Below are 20,223 nucleotides of genomic sequence, written 5' to 3' on the forward strand. Positions count from 1 at the left end.
ATCCAGCTGGCGGCCAGTCACCAGTGGTGTCCCTCAGGGGTCTGTGCTGGGGCCAGTTCTGTTCAATATTTTTATTGGTGACATGGATGAGGGTATTGAGTCCTTCATTAGTAAATCTGCAGACAACACTAGGCTGGGAGTGTGTGTCCATCTGTTGGAGGGTAGGAGGGCTCTGCAGAGAGACCTGAAATGGTTGGATAGATGGGCAGAGTCTAACAGGATGAAGTTAAATAAGTCCAAGTGTCGAGTCCTGTATTTTGGCCACAATAACCCCCTGCAGTGTTACAGGCTGGGGACAGTGTGGCTGGACAGTGCCCAGGCAGAAAGGGACTGGCTGGCAGCCAACTGAACACGAGCCAGCAGTGTGCCCTGGTGGCCAAGAAGGCCAACGGCATCATGGCCGTATCAGGAATGGTGTGGCCAGCGGGAACAGGGAGGTCATTCTCCCCCTGTACTCGGCACTGGTGAGGCCACACCTCGAGTGCTGTGTCCAGTTCTGGGCCCTCAGTTTAGGAAAGACCTTGAGACGCTTGAGCGCATCCAGAGGAGGGCAGTGAGGCTGGTGAGGGGCTTGGAACACAAACCCTGTGAGGAACGGCTGAGGGAGCTGGGGGTGTTTAGCCTGGAGAAAAGGAGACTCAGAGGTGACCTTACCACTCTCTACAAGTCCCTGAAGGGTGGTTGTAATCAGGTGGGGTTGGTCTCTTTCACCAGGCAGCAACTGACAGAACCAGAGGTCACAGTCTCAAGCTGTGTCAAGGAAAATATAGGTTAGATATTAGGAAAAAGTTTTTCATGCAAAGGGTGATAAAGTACTGGAATGGTCTGCCTGGGGAGGTGGTGGAGTCACCATCCCTGGATGTGTTTCAAAAAAGACTGGATGTGGCACTGGGTGCCATGGTTTAGTTGAGGTGTCAGGGAATGGGTTAGACTTGATGATCTTGAAGGTCACTTCCAACCTTGTGATTCTGTGAAAATATACTAATATAATAAAAAAATGAGTAGAAGGAGTAACATGCCTGATCAGATTAACAGCTGTAACAAAATGAAAATGACCGTGATTTCAAATCAGTTATCAATGTAAACTGAGAATCTAATTATTGTTAAGCCTTGTCTAAAATCCTAGCAGAAATTAAAACAAATGTAAAACCTCATAAAGAATAATGCAAATATAACTACTTTTAATTTAGTATTTTAATACTCACTAAAGTTATGCAAATGGTGTTTAAGCCCAGCTAAAGCAGGTGGTGCTGAATATTTCATTTTTGAATTTAGTAGTGGTACCTTAGAACAAGTCTACCCAGATGCTGCACAAGTTTAATTCAGATCCAGCTGTTCAACCTAGAGGCCAAGTCAGAAACAGAAATACCAACTGCTTTCATTTTTTTTCAGTTGACTGGTACATAACTAGCTGTTGTTTCAGTGTACAAGTATGGCCTGTAAAACAGACATACACTGTAAAAATGTGTAAATTCTGTTTCTGTATAAGCTGTAAGCTTATATCTTTTCAGGTGACCAGCGATTTTGCAGCATCCTTATGTCTGCATATCTAGACTGCCAAAGTTTTCAAACAACTGGACGTTTTAGGACAACTGTTTGGCCCATGTACAGTATCTCCAGATGGACAAGCATAAAAATGAGTTATTGGTTACTTAAAAATACAGGTGGGTGAATTTAAAGGGAGTGAGAATTAATTGATGGATATGGTATTAAAAAATGTAACACACTTACGGAATTGTCCCGTGGCAGTGATTTGTGACAAGAAGCTAGTCCAATTGCTAAGCATTAAATCTCAGAACAATAAAACTCCTGTACGAACAGATGCATATATTGTGTATGAGTGGGAGTATCTGCATTGAATCTTTACGATACAGATGAAGGGAGAAATGTGGGCAGAGATGTGAAATACACTGGTATCACAGCAGTACTGTGATTCCAAGAATCTGTGTTCTGAGGGATGCCAAAATTAGTGCATGCTGATACTGTTGCATCACTGATAACTGCATTGTGTCCTGAGCCACATTTGCTTCCACTCTGTGTGGCCTAACCCTTAGATACCTCTACCTCAGGCTCTGCATCATTTTCCCTGGGAAATACTTCGTGCTCAGTGTTTTTGCTTTATAATGGGAAAGGAGAGGAATTGAGCTGAAATCTACTGTGTTTCCACTCCAACTGGCAGTGCTCCTTTCTCTACCCAGCAGAATGCCAGAGTGGAGCAGTTTTGCAGAATCCACGTGTTTTAATCTGAAAGATCCAACAGTAACACAAAAGCAAGGAAGTACAGGGAGACCATTTAGTATAGTCCCTCATGCTGTGGGAAACTGATACTGTGCAGGACTGTATGACTCCCTCACATGCTCCTGGACATGTTCCTGTGCTACTGGGACTTGGACCAGATGGCCTCTGGCAGTTCCTCCCAACCTTAGCCATGCTGTGACTTTGAATGGTGGTTATCAAGCAGCCTACTCTGACAGCCATGGACACAGAAAGGTGTAATATTCGGGAGTCTGATGGGGACAAAATGAAGCACATACCATAGAAGCAAATGAAGAGAGGTGCATTCAGAATTTCCTTTCCGAAATACGCACACTGATATTCTGTCAATAACTTCTAGCTGATGAAATAAGCTCACATGGCTTGGTCATTGATTACTGCAAAATTATCAAGACAATATAAGGTTAAATTCAGTTTTCCTCATAAAAGAATCTGTGTCATTGATGTGTATATATATATATATATATGTATATGTATATATATGTATATGTATATAGACACACACACAAACACACATATATATATATTATAGTGCACGGTTATGAGGAGCAACCGGACAGGAACAGACCTGTAGGGATGAAGCTGGCTCTAAGTCAGCACAAAGTCTTTGCAATGACAGGCCCTTTAGAAATGACAGGTTCTGTAGAAATGCCACTAAATATTCATAATTGAATAGATTTTATTTCACATTTACACATTAGCAAGAGTATATACAATTTAAAAAATCAGCCTCACTGGAAAAAATTAGTTGGAAATGATCTATCCTAACTTGAGACACTGAGTATTAAAGCTATCACCCTCTTTGATAGCTACAGCCTCCAGAAGTGCCTGCTTCTTCTGCATACTGCGAGATGACTCCAGTTCATACATAGTAGTCAGGTTGAAGAGGACACTCTCGTGTAGGTAGTGTTGAGGGTCCTGCTGAACCATCCCTTCCAACTGCCGGAGGGAATCCTTCAGTTTCCCCAGGTAAAGAAGACAAACAGCAGCATTGTTGTTAGCCTAGTGAAAAATAGATTGTAAACAAATACTGTGTTTATAAATATATATGTATATATATACTTATGTATTTACAGGTGATGAGAGAGAAGGAAAAAAAGTCTAGCATCTGCAGTTACAACATATTTACTGTATGCTATGAATTACTATTCTGCATCTGAGTGCAAAACTAAAATACATTATCAATTATACAATGCTATCCTTTTCTTACAATTTTCAAGAATTACCCTCTGCCAGTAGGACCTGCTGACTTCTAAGAAATGAAACTCTAAAAGACAGTCTAAAATGAAATATAAATAGTATAGGACATTAGTTAAGTCTGAAAGCCAAGAGAAACAAATTTCAGAAACCACATGAGCCTCTAGATGCATTTTCATATTTTTTAAATAATTACTTCATTATATCTTCAGAAGTGTTTTTCTCTCTCTCTGGCTTATGTGTCCACATAAGCAACAGGAAGGTACTTTTTTATCACAAAGGCATCTACAGATGACTTCAGGTAAATCCAGCAGATAGGGCAGTCCAAATACATAATGAATGATCAAGTCAGATTCCATTTTCCTTATCACACAAAACAGGTTTTATGAGTTACTGAAAGATTCCAACAGTACAAACTGAAAACATGTTATAACATGTTTAGGAGCAGAAACTTTCATATTTTCTGAAAGCTGAAGATAAAGAAAGAACATGGCCTTTTAGTAAAAAATATTTTTCTGTCCATTCAGGAAACTTTACATGATCTTGTGTGATTTATAATACACACTATTTTACAGCCTGCAAAATAATGCAATTCACGTGTTCCTTAAACTTAGTCCCTTCAGTCTGTAAATGGCCTTGGAGCAGATTACTGGGAGTAAGCTGTCTGACTTCTCAGGAACACCTACATGACCATGCACTGAAAACTGCCAGGTGTAGGAAACTCAAAGGTAAATAAACAGCTCTTTAATCTCAGCTTGTGACAGGAACCCAAGGCTCTGATATGCAACGTGTTAAAAATGTCATGTTTAAAATTACAATATCTTTTCAATGTTGTGAGAAATCAAGTTAATTTTATATACGTTGGCAGATGCTGTTTCTTTTTCTGACATGCAAGTCTATGCTAAAAACAGTGAGTGCAAAAAAAAAGGGCTTTTGCAAAGATCCTGTAAAAGAAGAGTGTCTCGGAATTTCTACAGGCATGCCTAAATATTCACGCTCTTCATACAGACTGGTTCTTAATTTCCCATCCCATTTTCCATCTTATCCTTTATGGATACTGAAAACCTTTTGGCACACATGCCACATCCCATTTTTCTGTAAATCTCTGAGCATACTCTGGATACTAATTAAATCCATGCATGAAGTATTACGAGAATAATTTAGGTGTTCATTATATATGTAGCAATTTGAAGATTTACCACAGCATTTGATGAGTCGATCCTTAAAATTTCTGTGAAAAATCGATGAGCTTCTGCAAAATTATTCTGACCAAGGTGGAGAAATGCTCTAGAAAGTAAGTGACATATAAATGAGTTCTACTCAAAAGCCCAAGGTAATAACACATTTTAAAAAGAATGGACACCATTTTTTATTTTTTCTGTTACAGATGAGAGAGTTTCTGACATTTGTTCTTTACAGTGTGAAGGAGACACTGATTTACAGACAAATAGAATGACAACTTGTATTGCTCAGCTATTATATTTTTTGCCTACGAAAGCAAGAGTCTTCATTGTGTTTTATTAATTTAAATGCAGATACTCTCTTTCCAGAATTATTTCTCTAGAGGAAATCAGCCATATAATTTTCAGAACACCTTTGAATAGTATCTTCTAAATATATTAAGCCAATGTGCTAACCCTTACAAAGCGAGTTCCCCATCACACAGCTCGATTACTAAGTGTATTTAAGCATCATTTGAAGCTACCGGGTGGTACTTTCCTGGCAGATCTGATTGTAGGATAACCGCCCAAAATAACTTCTCCTCTACTAAGAGATATTTATGCAAATGTATATTGAAAAAACACGGTGAAAATATGCAGTGCCTGAAAGAATGAGAAAAAGCTTTGTGAAATCAACTGAAAGATCACAGTTTCAGTGCAGGATGGTACGACTGTACGAAGTTATAGAGATCGCTGAGACTGCAGCCATTCAGTCTCACCTATGGCAGATGAAGTCCCAGAAAAGAGAGAAAGAGAACAAGATTGTCTCAAGGGCACTTTAATGATCACCTTGCATACTTTTAGAACTACATTTCAAGAAGTTTTATTTAGCTATTAAATTACCTACCTGTTCATTAAAACCATAATTTGGCTCTGTAGTCCATCCAATTTGTGAGTCACTTTCTCAACATCCTGAAAATATTTTTCTGCAGTCTTTATGTCTCCAATCTAGACAGAAAAATCATAAGTGAGTTACCACAAGAAGAAGAAAAGAGCTACATCCTGATTATATCTTATAAGGACACAAAAACTTATACAACATATCAAAGTCCATTATCCATCTCTTTACACCAAGGTGACTGGGTAACACCTGTTACCAAACAATGTATTTGAAGAGCCACGTTAAGGTCACGAAAAGCAGCCAAAAAGCATGTGCAGTTTGCCCAAGGCAGTTTCTCAGCTGGGGACTGTGGAGCATTTGTAGGGCAGGGAGGCCCCATATCCTCATTTAGCTCCTTTGTTGTAACTGACCCCACAGTTCAAAAAAGTAGCTGAAAATGAGAAAAGGTCAGAGTTACTTAAAATGAAATGGGGTATTAGTCCACAGGAATGGAAGACAGCACAGGACCCACACCTGGTTAACCCACAGCTTCTGGGTCATAGCTAGGGGCCACAGGACAAACTTCAGTGCATCACACCACATGTCAGAAAACAACTCCAGTACAATGGACCACTGAGGATATTGGGAAGATGGTCCATTTGCAGATTAAAAAAAATACCAAAAAGTGAGTTAAGCAGGATGAAGGAATAAGAGATTTGAAAATTGGCATAAAGAAGTACAGATTTGATGGGGAGTGGAATGGGGGAGTGGATTTCTAAAAAGGAAAGGACATTTCACCTAAAGATATGTCACATACATTGCTCTTTGAGATGAAAAAAAAAAATACTTGAAGAAGACCACTTATTTGGAAAATAAGTGACCAGCATGTTTTTCAGGCTGGAGAAATGGAAGAAGACAAAAAGTTACTACTGGGTAAAACAAACCTACCAAAATCTATCAAAAGGAGTAAAATTAAACTAGTTCAGAAGTGTAAAGCCATGGAAACCAGGCAGTCCTCAGGTGGAGAGATTCAAGGGGGCCCTCAAGAGACCACCTATTTGTTTAAGAACACCATGAAAAATGTTTGTGACAAATGTGCTGAAGTCTCCTTAATGCTCTTAGGTGGTGGATGTTACAAATCTGAGTCTTACTAGGAAACTTAATCCAGAATTCTTAAATTGCCCTAGCATTAGAAAATATCTGTTATCTCATTGCACTTTTTGCCTCAGCTTCTTGTCCTGTCCATAGTGGTAGGGGAGAATGTACAACTCCTCTTTTTTTACAGTCTTTTGCATACTTGAAAAATTTTTATTCCCCTTCTAGAATGAAAACCAATTTTCAGGCAAAGCAATGTTTAGCCCTTTCTCATAGAAAATGCTTTCTGGATTCTCTGAACTCTCTCCTGTTACTCCACATCCTCCCTGAGTGCCCACGTAAGAAGTCTCCATAATTCAACCAATCTATCACCAGCAGTGAGAAGCAGGAATCAGTTTATGTTTCACATGTGAATATAAATTTTGCTTTTATGCCAAGTATCTGGAAGTCCAATCTGTTTACCCTTTTGTGTAGTCTTCTTACTCTCAGCCTATTTCCTTTCTACAGAAAATAGGCTTGTTGTTGCTTCTCATTTTGTATTTGTGTATTACTCCCAGTCTGTGGTAGCATTTTGCCTTTGCTGTTTGAATCACAGCCAATTTAACATTTCAGCTTCTCAACTTGTCAAGATTATTTTGAATTCTGATCCTGCCCTTCATAGTGCCTGTATCACTCCCAGCTTGACATCATCTGTACATTTTACAAGCATGTTTTACATTTTATCATACAAGTACTACCTAACAAAAATTACAAACACAACAAACCCTAAAGAAATACTTGTGGAAAAGATAATTTAGCAAGTCCTTCTGGTCATCGGCAAATTACTTTTCAACTGCACTTTTCAGAGACAGCAACCATCCATCTATCTGAAGGCTTCATCTATATTTCTTCCCAATTTCCTTATGGGAATATCCCAGTGGCAGTATCCAAAGCTCCATTAACACCACTAATACAACAGATACTGCTTCACCTCTAATCACAAGACTTATTCCACGTCAACATAAGGAAATTATTCTTTACATTTATGAGATGATCCAATTGAACACTGCAGTCAAAGATATAGTAGTGTCAATTGCTGTCCATCTACCAGGCATTTCTGGAATACAATTAATAGTCTAACAAAACAGATGCATTTATCCCAGATGTTATATAACTGGACTCAAATATTATTCATTCTAAAATACCATACATTCCCTTGCAATGACAAAGGATACCACTTCTCTCTGTAAATCCCACTAGAGATGTAAATCACCAAGAAAATAATTACATTTAAATGGAGGATAATGCTGGCAAAGTGTAACTGAATCTGTCCTCGAGTACTTTTAGCCTGGGAATCCCTTAACCATGAGAAAATTTCTAAAGCAAGCTCCCAGTTCGCTGTCCTGGGAGCTTGATGAGTCCAAATCTACCATACTTTTATACTAATTACACATTATTTGGGATCATGAATGGTTCTGATTTCTTAGCAGCATCTTGTATCTTCTCAGCAAACATGCCAAATTCTTAAATCTCATTTTTCCCACAGAGGGGAAACAGTTTACTTTTAAATTTTTTTTTTGTGGGAAAGATAATTTAAAATAAATAATTAGTTTTAATTAGTTATTAAAGTAATTTAACCAACTTAAGTGGTCTTTATCACTTATTCACTTATTTATCACTTCATCACTTATTTAACTTAGTTCAGAAAGTATGACTTCAGTATCTAATAATAATTAGCACATCAAATAAAAATGATTAACCTCAAATAATCATAGTCCCTAACAAAAAGCCTCCAATCTGCTAGGTGCTTAACTTTGTTGTTTGTCTGGAAACCAAGATTATTTTTCTTCTAGAATTTTTTATTGCTTTTGACTCAGTTTTGCAGCAATTTATTGCAGAAGGGAAGGTCAGGCAGCTTTTCGAATTTTTTCTTAATGTATTTATTCAAAAGGAAATTTTGGATAGGTCAGCCAGTGAGAGCTACACAATATAATCCTAGAGACTACAATGTATTTACTGTTTCTCTATTTAATTCACTGTTTCTGTTTTACAGCTCAGGTAAAACAGAAAGAAAGGACTGCTGAAAGAATTACAGTCCTTATGAAATTTCTTAGTGATAACCTCTGTCTTTTCCTCCATTCTGCATTTCTGTAATTCTCATTTCCCACTCTTTAAGGTAACAGCCAAAGGCTGTACATCCGATCTAGACCTCCTTATGTTCCACTTATTTGTGAAGATAGAGAGGACATGATGCCTTAGACTAGTTAGCTCAATTTAATTAAGAAAAAATAAATCAAAGTAAAATAAATAAAGAAAAGTTTTACATGTTGAAAAAGGTCACAATTTTTTTTCTGCTAAACTCCTGAATTATACTTTATTGCTTTATGTGTGTGATGTCTATTGTCAAACAGTGTCTGTGACTCTTAACCAACTGGAATCTGGCTCCCCTGCGCCTCTCTTGGTAAATGTTCAAAGTTAGCAGCACACTCTGAGGTTATTTGGGAATTGCTACTTGTTTTTGAGAACACTTGTTTGTGACATTTAAATATGAGAAAACTGCTTTTCTTTACCTGCAAGACATTTTATTTATTTTTCCAGAGAGTGCCTTGTCAACAGTGCACACTTACAACAGAGTGATCCTGCCAAAATGATCATGCCCAGGACTGCAATACTTTTATCTTTCTTTAATTCAAATGGCTTGGTTTTGATTAACTGGACACTGCCTATTTCTCTTAACATATCAAAATCTTGCATCTGTTGCACTAGGATCCCTCAGATAGGGCTGAAAATTTTGTGACAGAAAAAGACAGCAAGCCAAGCAATAGAACCTTATCTCCTTAAGGCGCTAGAAGAAAGGAAGGAAAATATATGCATTTAGAGACCATTCTTTTTAACTTCTATCTAGGTCACATGATAATCTCAAGGACTCCTCATAACCCCTTTTGCTATGTCCAGATCTGACAATAAAACCCCTCAGAACTGGATGCCTGTTGTCACAGCCAGCATTGTGGAGGTTACTGATTTCAAATGATTCTGTAAGTTAGGCGATGCTTTCCTCATGGGAGTGAAAATTTCTCCATAGTAAATGGAATGACAACAGACTTTGGGTGTGACATCAGGGCAGACACTCTTGTCACAAAGGCAGTGCCAGTAACATACCCAGTCATTTTTCCAGAAAGACTAGAACTATTAATAACTCGTATCTTCTTTAGCATTTTGCACATTTACAGTACCATTCTTTAATATGAATAATTACTATGTTCCCTATTTAGGTAATAATTAATGCACACAGCCAATATCATAAAATTGCTCTATAGTGATGGAGATCCACTTAAAACTAGAGACTTTTAAAGACAGACATGTTTAACACATTGTGAAACCATGCTCCTGCTGAGAACTGAAAATCTATAAATGAATTTGAATGACATTCTATGATTTCAAGCAAGCAATGTTAATAACTATCTATTAAGAGTAAATTACTCAGTTTCAAATAATTTTATTACAGGAATGTCACAAATAAGATCATTTGTAAATACCTGACAATCCAAAATTAGATTTATCATTCATAATAAATATAAGTAGATAAAAGAGGAAAAGTTTGAGTTATCAGTATGAGAAATATGAAAGAACTGCAAAGAACTTGTGAGGTACTAAAAATTAAAAGAATCAGATAGCTATTTAAATGCATCATTTTATGAAAAATAAAAAGACATCTATTTTTATTTGCCATTAAATGCAGGTACATGGACATTTATTATTCTTTCCTGTATACTGTTTCTTTTTTCTTTTAAGGTGCCCTCCCCTGTCTTCTCAGGGATATGATCTGGACAAAAGAAGGACACTCTTGAATTTTTTCCACATGAAGATGGCAGCTATACAGTGTGACTGAGAGTTGAATACAGTCTTAAGGCAGTGAGACATGAAATTCTGTCTCACTGTTGTCAACAGGACCTTTACCATTAATTTTAGGGAAAACAGAATGGCACTTTTTGAATAAAATAATAGCGTAACTTTCTACAGCATGTTATTTGTTTGCTAATGCACTCTACATACTACAGGTGCTTCGTATTTCCTAATTGTATCTAATATGATATGAACGGTTTTTGTTTTTGAGCACTACCTCTACAATTTGACGTGTGCCCTACAAAAACAGCTACAGTTTTAAATGCAATGATTATTCTCTACGTAGCTATCAAAAGCAGTATTACCTGGTAAATTTAGAATAAAATGCATACCTGAAGGAAAATCCTTCCAATTCCACTCAGCAACTGAGGCTCTTGCTGTGGGTAATATTTGATGACAGAGTGGTAAGCATCTACAGCCAGCACGTAGTCCTGAGGGTGGAAAGCATACAATCAGGTATTTAACTTCAGAATACTTCAGCCTTTGTGTCACCTTCTTTGTAAAGTCATATTCCAACAGAATTAAAGTATCTGTCAGTGAGACAGAATTTCGATCAATCACTGTAGGCACTAGTGGCTGACTACATTGGTCTTTTCTCAGTTATACTGGAACTGCATAGACAGGTGATTTTTTTTTTTAAGAGGATCATATTCTTTTTGTACCTAAATGCCACAAACTAGAAGTGTGAACATCCTTTATCTTAGATTATGATTTAGGATTAAACCTTTGGTGTGACTGGAGGAATACATACTTGAGAAGTGTCCCACGTTCCAAATATGTTTATAATTTACATTGTTTAACAAACTATATTCCATAGCTTTGTGAAGTGCCTGTGCACATGCTCTTGTGCAAAACATCACAGGATGGAAATTGCAATTCCTACACATCTTCAGATGACAAACTAGCGCTACTACCAAGGGGAACAGGGCATTTTCCCCTCCTCCACCCAAATTGTTGGGTTTTTTACTGTGTAAGGGAAACAAGACATTTTCCCTTCCTTCACCTGAATTGGGTTTCTTACTGCATAAAAGCAGGTAATCTAAATAGAAAATGTATTTGGGCTAAAACTAAGTGAGGGGAGGATTGGTTCTGATCTCCAGAAAGCTTTTCAAGGTTATAAGGTCTGCACAAAGGCCATGCTGGCAGAGGGCAGCGTTGAGATATGCCAGCTCAAGATGGAATGCCAGTATAGCCTCAAGCTAAGGATCAGTGACAGAAGATTAAACAAATGGGTCCCATTTCCCACTGGAAAGAAATTCCCATGTGACCAGTTCCTGCAGTTCAGCTGTTTCATGGTTGAACTGCAGTAATTCAAGGACCGTGACAGGATATGAATTTCACATGGCTTGGCAGGCAGAGGTGAGAGGCAGTGCCCATGCTCTGTGCTGAGACTGGCTGTAGCTGTAGGAACATCCACTGGCCCAGGGCTGTACCAGCCTCAGCTGCTGCAGCTTGGAGAAACGTGAGCAGAGGCAGAGAGCACCTGCCTTAGCTCACAAAGGCCAGGCCAAGCAAAGGCTGAGGACTCTCTGTGCTGTAACACTTCAGTGCTTGCCAACAGTCCTCCCTTCAACTTAATACAAGAATTGTGGTGGGCATTAGAAAGCAAAGGACAATGGAAAATAATCTTAAAAAACTACATAAATCTTGGGATATTCAGCCCTACTATTAGTCTTAGTCAAATTATAATACTCATTTAACTTGTCCCTAATGTGATCACAGCTACTAGGAAAGGTTGCTTTTCTTCATCTCCTGCTTGGTTTGAGGAAGCAATGTTCCCCATGTGTAATGAATTTCTTTTCCTGAGGATGCACTTAAAAGGAGTAAACCCTGTATCCAGTTCTGAAGTCCTCAGCACAGGAAACACATAAATGTATCGGAGCAGATCCAGAGGAGGGCAACAAAAATGGTCAGTGGGCTGGAGTATTTCTCAAGAAGGAAGGCTGAGAGAGTTAGGGTTGTTCAGCCTGGAAAAGAAAAGGCTCTGGGGAGACCTCATTACAGCCTTTCAGTACCTGAAATGGGCTTATATATCAGGGCCTGTTGTGATAGGAAAAGGGGTAATGGTTTTAAATTAAAATAAGGTTGATTTAGACTAGATAATAGGAATGAATTTTTTACAATGAGGGCAGTGAAACACTTGAAGGGGTTACCCAGAGATATGAAGCATGCTCCATCTCTGGAAACATTCCAGGTCAGATTGGTTGGTGCTCTCAGTAACCCAATCCATTTTAAGAGGTCCCAGTGCATGGCAGGGGTAGGTTATACTAGATGACCTTTAAAGGTCTGTTCTGAACCAAACCATTCTATTTGAAACATATTGTTTTATACAAACAAAAAGTCAAGATAAGTCTTTGGAGTCTGATCTGTGTATGAGAGAAATTACATGTCCTGTAATAGTAGGAGGAAAAAAAAAAGGAAAAGAGAAAGCCCTCTGCAGAACCTTTTTTCTGCAAACAACTTGTATACTGTGAGTACAATGATGAATTCTGAACAATTAATTATTAACATTTAGAGTTTATTACAATTCTAATGTGCCATGACAAGTTCACACTTATTACTGGTAATAAAAAGAGTTCAGAGGAAAACCAACATGCTGCATACACAAGCCTATTTATTTAAATGCTGCTGTATTTATCATTCACAACTCAAATGTGATGAAATTAAAGCAACCATAACTTTTCACAAAATGATTTAGGAAAACTTCAATTTTCATTTTAACACCTCTCAGTAAAGGACTTACTTGATCATGACGTACGACTGTGTTAGGCACTCATAAAAAACTTGGAATAGAGACACTTTGATCTAGCTCTTTAGAGGAACCCCAGTCATGATTGTAGTACCTATTAATTCTTCTAAGAGTATAATCTACTAAATCTGAAGCATTGTCTATGACTGTGATTTTTATCCCTTCAAGCATCAAATGTGGTCATTAGAGAAATAATTTTCTTTTATCAAATTCTGTGGTCTAAAGCTGCCCTTTACACAGTGCTCACTCTTGTGCACACTACAGCTCTGGCTACACAACAAAGATGCACAGCACAACCATGAGGGATTGCAGCTCTGCAGTCCTATCCCCAAACCGATGCAGAAACAACTCCCAGGAGACCATGCAGCAAGCTGATAAAAAAATGCTTCTGCCAGCTTACTTTACAGCTTAGCATTAACTGACTGCAGAAAAGCCTCAGCCACAGGAAGCTGCGTGAATTGGCAGTGTTTGCCCACAGCAGTACAGGCTCCCTTGTGTACACAGCAGCCAGCCTTGGCAGGAACAAGCAGCCAAGTCTTAGAGGCCCATGCTGTAGGGGCTTCATAGATTTGGCCTAGACAGGCAAAGAAACCCTCCTCCTTTTCTGCACTCCTTATCCATATCTCCAACACCATATGCATTACAAGTACATAAACACTGAAAGCTCCTGAAATGTGAGAGTAGAGATGAACATTAAGAGTCTATGCACTCTGCTCGTGGTCACTGCACCCTCTTTCCATACAACAGCACAGCACCTCACATCTGTGCTTATCCACATGCCATACAGCATCTGTCACAGGAACAGAACCCATGTCTTCCAGGAGATGACAAGAGACTAAATTATGTATGTCCAAAGGCACAAGCAAGGATGGCCCCAGGACGAAACTGTGAAACATCATCATATATAGGCTCACTTCTAAATACAACCTCATTCTGTGGTCACCCGTGGATGCCTCAGTGAGTTTAAAATGCATTTATTATTCTCCCCAAACTGATGAAAGCACTAGGAGATTTCTTGAATATCCTACATGTGATACAGAATAATACTATTCTGTGGTGAGTTATACAGGCATCTTATCTGACAGTACCTTCTGAAAGAGCACATTGTAAAATAGATGATATTTGGTCTCACTTACTGAAGAGTTATCATTCACAGTTTGGCTAATGTGACATAATACAACAAAGATTATCTGATGGAATGATAAATACACACCACCTCTGGGAAGTGAAGTCTTGATTCATAGAAGGTATTAAGTATTGCCAGTAAAAACCCCAATGACTACAGCTTGTGATCTTAAGACTTATAGATGGGGCTGACATATTGTCATGGTCTTTAATTTTAAAAGATTAAGAGCCTTCCAGTTTTCCATACCTTTATAAAAAAAATCCCAAAAGAAGATCTGAAGTTACACTATTTAGGCTATGAATGAGAATTGGTCTATTGTTTTATAACTCAATACCTCTTTTATTATGAAAATTTAGGGCTAACATTACATATACTAGTAAATAGTATAAAATAGTAAATAGTATAGTAATAGTAAATAGTAGATAATAATAATATATTATTATAAAATATAACAGTATATAATAATAGTAAATAGTATAAAATAGTTCTATTAAACCACTGAACCTACTTGCTGGAGTATGTTTTTTCTAATGCACCACAGTGTAACTGTACTTCCCTTCATAGTTACTGCATTACACATTTTCATATTTCCTTCACCACCACCTTTAAGTACTTAATTAGAAATAAGCATAAATGACCATGACTAAAAATCTTAGCTACAAGGAGTGGATAGTTCATAAATACTTTGTTTTGGGGAGAGACGACAGGGATAACTTATCCTTCCACTAGATAGAAACTAGTGCATTTGTGGAAGGGTTATGAAAGCAGAGGTTCTTAGTGCTATGAATCTAGAGAGCCATAATGCAACATTCGGGCAAAAGACTTTCTCTTTTAAATCATACAGGAACAAAAGTCCTCAGGCATCATTCCCTTGTGTCACTAGCACAAACTCCTTCTTGGTACCATTTTAATTGTATTATCTCCAGATTAAAATAAATTCTAATGCTTTTGTTTTATGAAGGGCAAGTTCTAAAAAAGCTAACACAACACTGAAGAAAACTAAAAAGCACAAAATGTGCCTTTAATTAGAGTGCATTTATAATATATGTGGAAAATACTTAAGTGTTTATTCCTTAGAAAGAGAAAAATCTGGTAAGATAATGTCAAAAGCAATTTTAGGTCAGATATAAAGAACTTTAAAAGTTTTTAAGACACTTCCATGGTGATTTAGTAAAGTGACAAGCATTTTGCAGATAGACTTTTGAAATGAAACAATTCATGTCATCAGCTGTATGTTAAAGTAATATGCTGCTATATTCAGGATATGCTTTCACAGTGCCATAAGCCCAAAGTTCTTGTAAATGGAAGTCTACACTGAGAGGTTATATGGTTTCCCCTTCTCCTCCTGCTGTATTTCCACATCTTTCCTGAAGTTTCCCTTTGTTTATGGGAAACAGGAAATCTGTGTGGTATCAGTTGATACAACTGGGATCCACTATTTCTTTGTCATTTGGTTAAGTCCAACAGTGGTGCACAGAAAGAAGGTAGAACCCATTTAAGAAACGTTATACAAAGAAAGGGAGATGACCAGGAAAGAAAGGCTGCCTTGAACTACTACTAAACTGTCACGGGTCACATGGATAAAGGGACACAGCAGGCAGAGTTCAGTACCTAGGAAAGATAATCCCAGCATATAGGAGACATGACTCATTTCCTGTGTCTGGGTGAACCACTTTGCCTTCACTCTCTACCCCAAAATAAGATACCCCTCCATCTCAAAATTTAAGGAGGTGTTTAACTATGAAACAAATGAGGCATATTTTAAAAAGCAGAAACCATTGTACTGTGTAAACAGAATTATTTGATTCAGGCAAGTAATGCAGAAAAGTTATTACATGAAATAAACCTAATTAAGAATTGAGGATAACAAACCTAGATTTAAATAGTTATAGGGCCAACATCTAATCAAAGTAAATTTTTTAAAATTTTCAAGTGTCAGTCTTGACATGATTGTTCCCTGTTAAATACTACTGTAGTTTTTTTGGTGAAAGAAAGAGGTCAGTAAAAGTAAGATAATATGTTTGGGTTTCTTTCATACCAAAGTCACACAGTTATACTTTAATAAATTATTATTATCATCATCATCAAATACTTGCCCAGGGTATTCCATCACCTAACAGTACCTGGGGGTCAAGCACAGTGCTGCAATACTGTAAGCGGTCACTAGATGGCAATAGATGGCGCTGACTAGGAGAATGAAACCGTTTTTTCTTAAATTACATACACTTGAAACACTCGAATAAAAACAAATGCAGTTTTTAAAGTATATAATACAACAGCAAAAAAGAGTGGAATCATGTTAAATTGATATAATTGTTCATGGGAGAACTTACAAAAGTGTGTTTAAAACTAATTTGAATAGATTCATGCTGAATACTGTGGAAGGTGGAGAAGATGACCACAGGACTGCTGCATGTTAGAAGGGTCTGGGGATATTCCTGAAAACTGAAAGACTCACAAATACCCTATAGCCAATGCACTGAAATGCAAATTTCAGATGGAAGTAATTATGCATTAATATGCAATTGTGGGTAATTTAGAAGTTATTGTGAACCATAAATTTCTAATGTAACAGCTGTGAGAATAGGCCCTAAATACAACCAGTTTTAAGAAGTATCTGAGCTACCGTATTTCTGAAATATCATTTCCAAAAAGATGAAAATTGGCATTCACAAATATATTTCTGTTACTGAAAGAAAATAGCACTAACAAGATCAAACCAGAGGAAGGTGAGAACTGTGCATACATGTAGATTTGTGTGTTCACAAGAAAAAGATATGAGTTAAAAAAGAATTCACAGCAAAAAGTAAAGTGAAGTTCTTGAAAATATATACCAGTATTTTTTTATTTATATATTTTACTTTGTTTGGGATAGCAGCTCATGCTTTTCGTCACGTGTTTACTGAAAAAGAGAATGATTAAAAAAATTAACCTACGCCACATACCTACCTCAAAAGACAAATTGTTTTAATGAACAATTATTTCTATGCAAGACAGAAATGTTCTTATTACAATATAATAATGAAAATAAATATGTGTTTCCCCTAATTCCCACAACAAGAATATTCCCTTCAAGTAAATCTGTATAGATAGCTCTTATATTAAAAAAAAAAAAAAAAAAAAAGAAGAAGAAACCATACTTTTTTGAGGTACTGTGATAATAAGAATGGAGCCTTGTTTGGGAAGTAGCTCAGTAAACATCAGAGGATCAGGTCTGGCAAGGGTAATTGAAGTGCAGCGAGCCAGGAGTGCAAATCTTGGCCTGTGAAGATTCCACTGCTGACATCCCTGCTCCAAGGCTGCTAATTGATTTGTAGAGCACAGTTAGGCTCAGGGTAACAGCAGTTTTCTGCAGGAATGGCGACACCCCTGTTTTCCTGACCACAACAGCATCGACAGAAGTAATTTTATTTCTACTTCCGGAATACAAGGAGAAGGTAAGAGTGTTGCACCAGACAGAGTACAATTGGTTAAAAAATATAAGGAGGAATCAAGGCAGAAAGCCCCAGCAGTGACAGCTAGTCACTTTTGCTTTTATTGCTTTCTTTTCCACCCCTACCCACTAGTGAGGATTTAAACTTCAAAGAAGACATATTACAACTGAGATCAGTTGACAAGGGAGGATGTATTCAGATGTTTCGGATCTCTATCAGATACAAAAGCTACAGTGTTATTAAACCTCACAAACAGAGCAACATTCCTAGTGCACAGTTTGAAAAAGGCAGAGCACATAATTGCTTTTAATTAGAGCACTTAGTTAAGTGTTTGAAAAATTCAATTTAAAAATGCAAATTCTGTATTGTTATTGCATGTTCTCTAGGATGATTTGGGGAGAAATAAGTACAGATGTGTTCCCAAAGAACATTACTGCAAATAGCTATCTATTAAATAAGACATTATTAAGCCTAATTAATTCTTCACTGAGCAAAACCTTAATGTACTGTCAGGTAGTCTTCCCTTATCTCTGCACCAGTAATTCACTTGCATTTTCTGACATCCTATTCTGGAATATACGGTACCTCTGCAGTTCTGCCACCCACGTACCTTCATCATTAGCAGACAGTTTGCCATGGAGTACATCACCCGGCCCAGACGTGACCTCCACAGCTGAACAGAGGCTGCAAAATAAGAGCAGCTTGTGAATTTGCACAAATAAATTAGAGGTTCTTTCTTGCCATCAATTATTGGTCCTATGAATTATGATTTTGAAAGGTCTCCCTCGTTAACACCACTGGGTTTTAGCCTAGAATTTTTAATCCTCAGCCCTGCTGCAGCATCAGAGAATTCTGCATCTCTCCAAGGGAATTGCTCAAGCAGCTCTGGGTACCATACACAAAGCAACAATGCAGAGCAATATACAGTCACTCAGCTCTCAGCTCAGGCCAAATATTAAACACCAAAATAAGCCACACATTTTCCAACATCAGAACAAAAGGTGCATAAAAGGATTCAAGTGATAATGAGCAACAGTTTAAAAACATGTAATCTACAGCATTAAATGTGATAAATTTAAGAATCAAACATAGCTAGAATGTCATTTAAGAGCCAAAACATGCAGAGTGAGAAATGTCTGAGTCTGGGACTGTTTGTGCTTGCCTCTGGCTGAGAGAGATGCTGAAAAAAATCTGCCAAGCTTGTCTGCTTTCCCTATTCTCCTGGAGCTTTGCAGGCATTAAAAGCTGCAGCGGATTTCTCCCTCTTGCTTTGCAGACAGAGTCCTGATGTTGTAAGAGAACAGTTCACACAGACCCTTATTTTCCCTCGTGTTATAGTACCATAGATCAATGCTAGAACTATTTCTCTGATCCTCAAAAATAAACATTAGGACTACTCATTTAGTACATTCTAAAAATAAATGTATATCAGTCAATCAGCTGTCAAGGTCACTGTAATGATTTGAAAGAGATTGGGGGAAGGGAGAAGAGGCTATTTCAATGAAATTGTGATAACTGAGACCACCCATTTGTATCATTAATGTAGTCACTGATGAAAGCATGGCAGATTACACAGATAATTCTTTCAGCACACAAAGAAATAATTACAAATAAGAAGAGCTTGGTGAAATGTCTATCATCTTTCCTAAAAAACTCCTTCCATCCTCTTCAATAATAAAATGAAAAAAATCCAATCCATGAATATTCGCAAATTATGTTTGACAAAAAGAGGGTTATAATGTAAGGTCCAAGACAGAAACCAGCATTTCATCCACTGTACCTTACAATCATTCATTACTTCTAGCTTTTGTTTTAGAAATTCCCCCGTGACCACACATCCCTAGCGCTACTAATGGAGACAATACTCTAAACCCTGAACTAATACTTCATGACACATTTCTTTTTTGCTTTCCGTGGAGGGGGGGATCTGTAAAATCCAAAGATAATTAAATAACTACCCTTCATAATGTCACTTAAGTAAGTATCTCTTTTTTTTTTTTGCATGTTCTCATAGTTTGGTTACCAAATTCAGTTTTTTTAGGACTTAGGTGACAACAAAGTAGATGTTGATTCATACACCAGAGACATCCACATTTCATGTTAACAATCAGATAGCACCAGCTACCATTGTCAAAAAAGGATTGCAAAGCAGGCAAACCAGATCTCTTCAGCCTGTGCTATAAACTGAATAGGAACCTGGTCTGGAAATTCTGTACCTCTGTGTGATGAGGCTTCTTAGCACTGGCAGAAAGGGGTTAAAAAAACCCTGCAAAGCAGTAAAAAAACCCAAAACCCAGCAGCAGATCACTGTGTTTTACTGAGTTGCCTGAAAAACTCTTTGCAGGTCCATGCAGCCATGCTTCCACTCTAAAGCGTTTGCTTTTCCTTGATTTCATCAAGGGCTCTGTACTCCACACTGCCATTCA

General features: G+C 37.6%; 1 protein-coding gene across 1 annotated transcript in view; it reads right to left on the bottom strand.

Moving 5' to 3' along the window:
- Positions 1-2,935: 2,935 nt before the first annotated feature.
- TRAPPC12 (trafficking protein particle complex subunit 12) overlaps positions 2,936-20,223 on the bottom strand; it is a 49,408-nt gene continuing 32,120 nt past the window's right edge. The window contains exons 8-12 of the mRNA XM_002195570.6: positions 18,408-18,481; positions 10,821-10,919; positions 5,539-5,639; positions 4,671-4,758; positions 2,936-3,276 (exon numbers count right to left, since the gene is read on the bottom strand). Of these exons, the coding sequence (XP_002195606.3) occupies positions 3,034-3,276; positions 4,671-4,758; positions 5,539-5,639; positions 10,821-10,919; positions 18,408-18,481 (605 nt within the window). The 3' untranslated portion in view covers positions 2,936-3,033. The remainder of the gene's footprint in view (positions 3,277-4,670; positions 4,759-5,538; positions 5,640-10,820; positions 10,920-18,407; positions 18,482-20,223) is intronic.

This window comes from Taeniopygia guttata, chromosome 3 (genome assembly GCF_048771995.1).
Source record: "Taeniopygia guttata chromosome 3, bTaeGut7.mat, whole genome shotgun sequence".
In the NCBI taxonomy this organism is placed as follows: Eukaryota; Metazoa; Chordata; class Aves; order Passeriformes; family Estrildidae; genus Taeniopygia; species Taeniopygia guttata.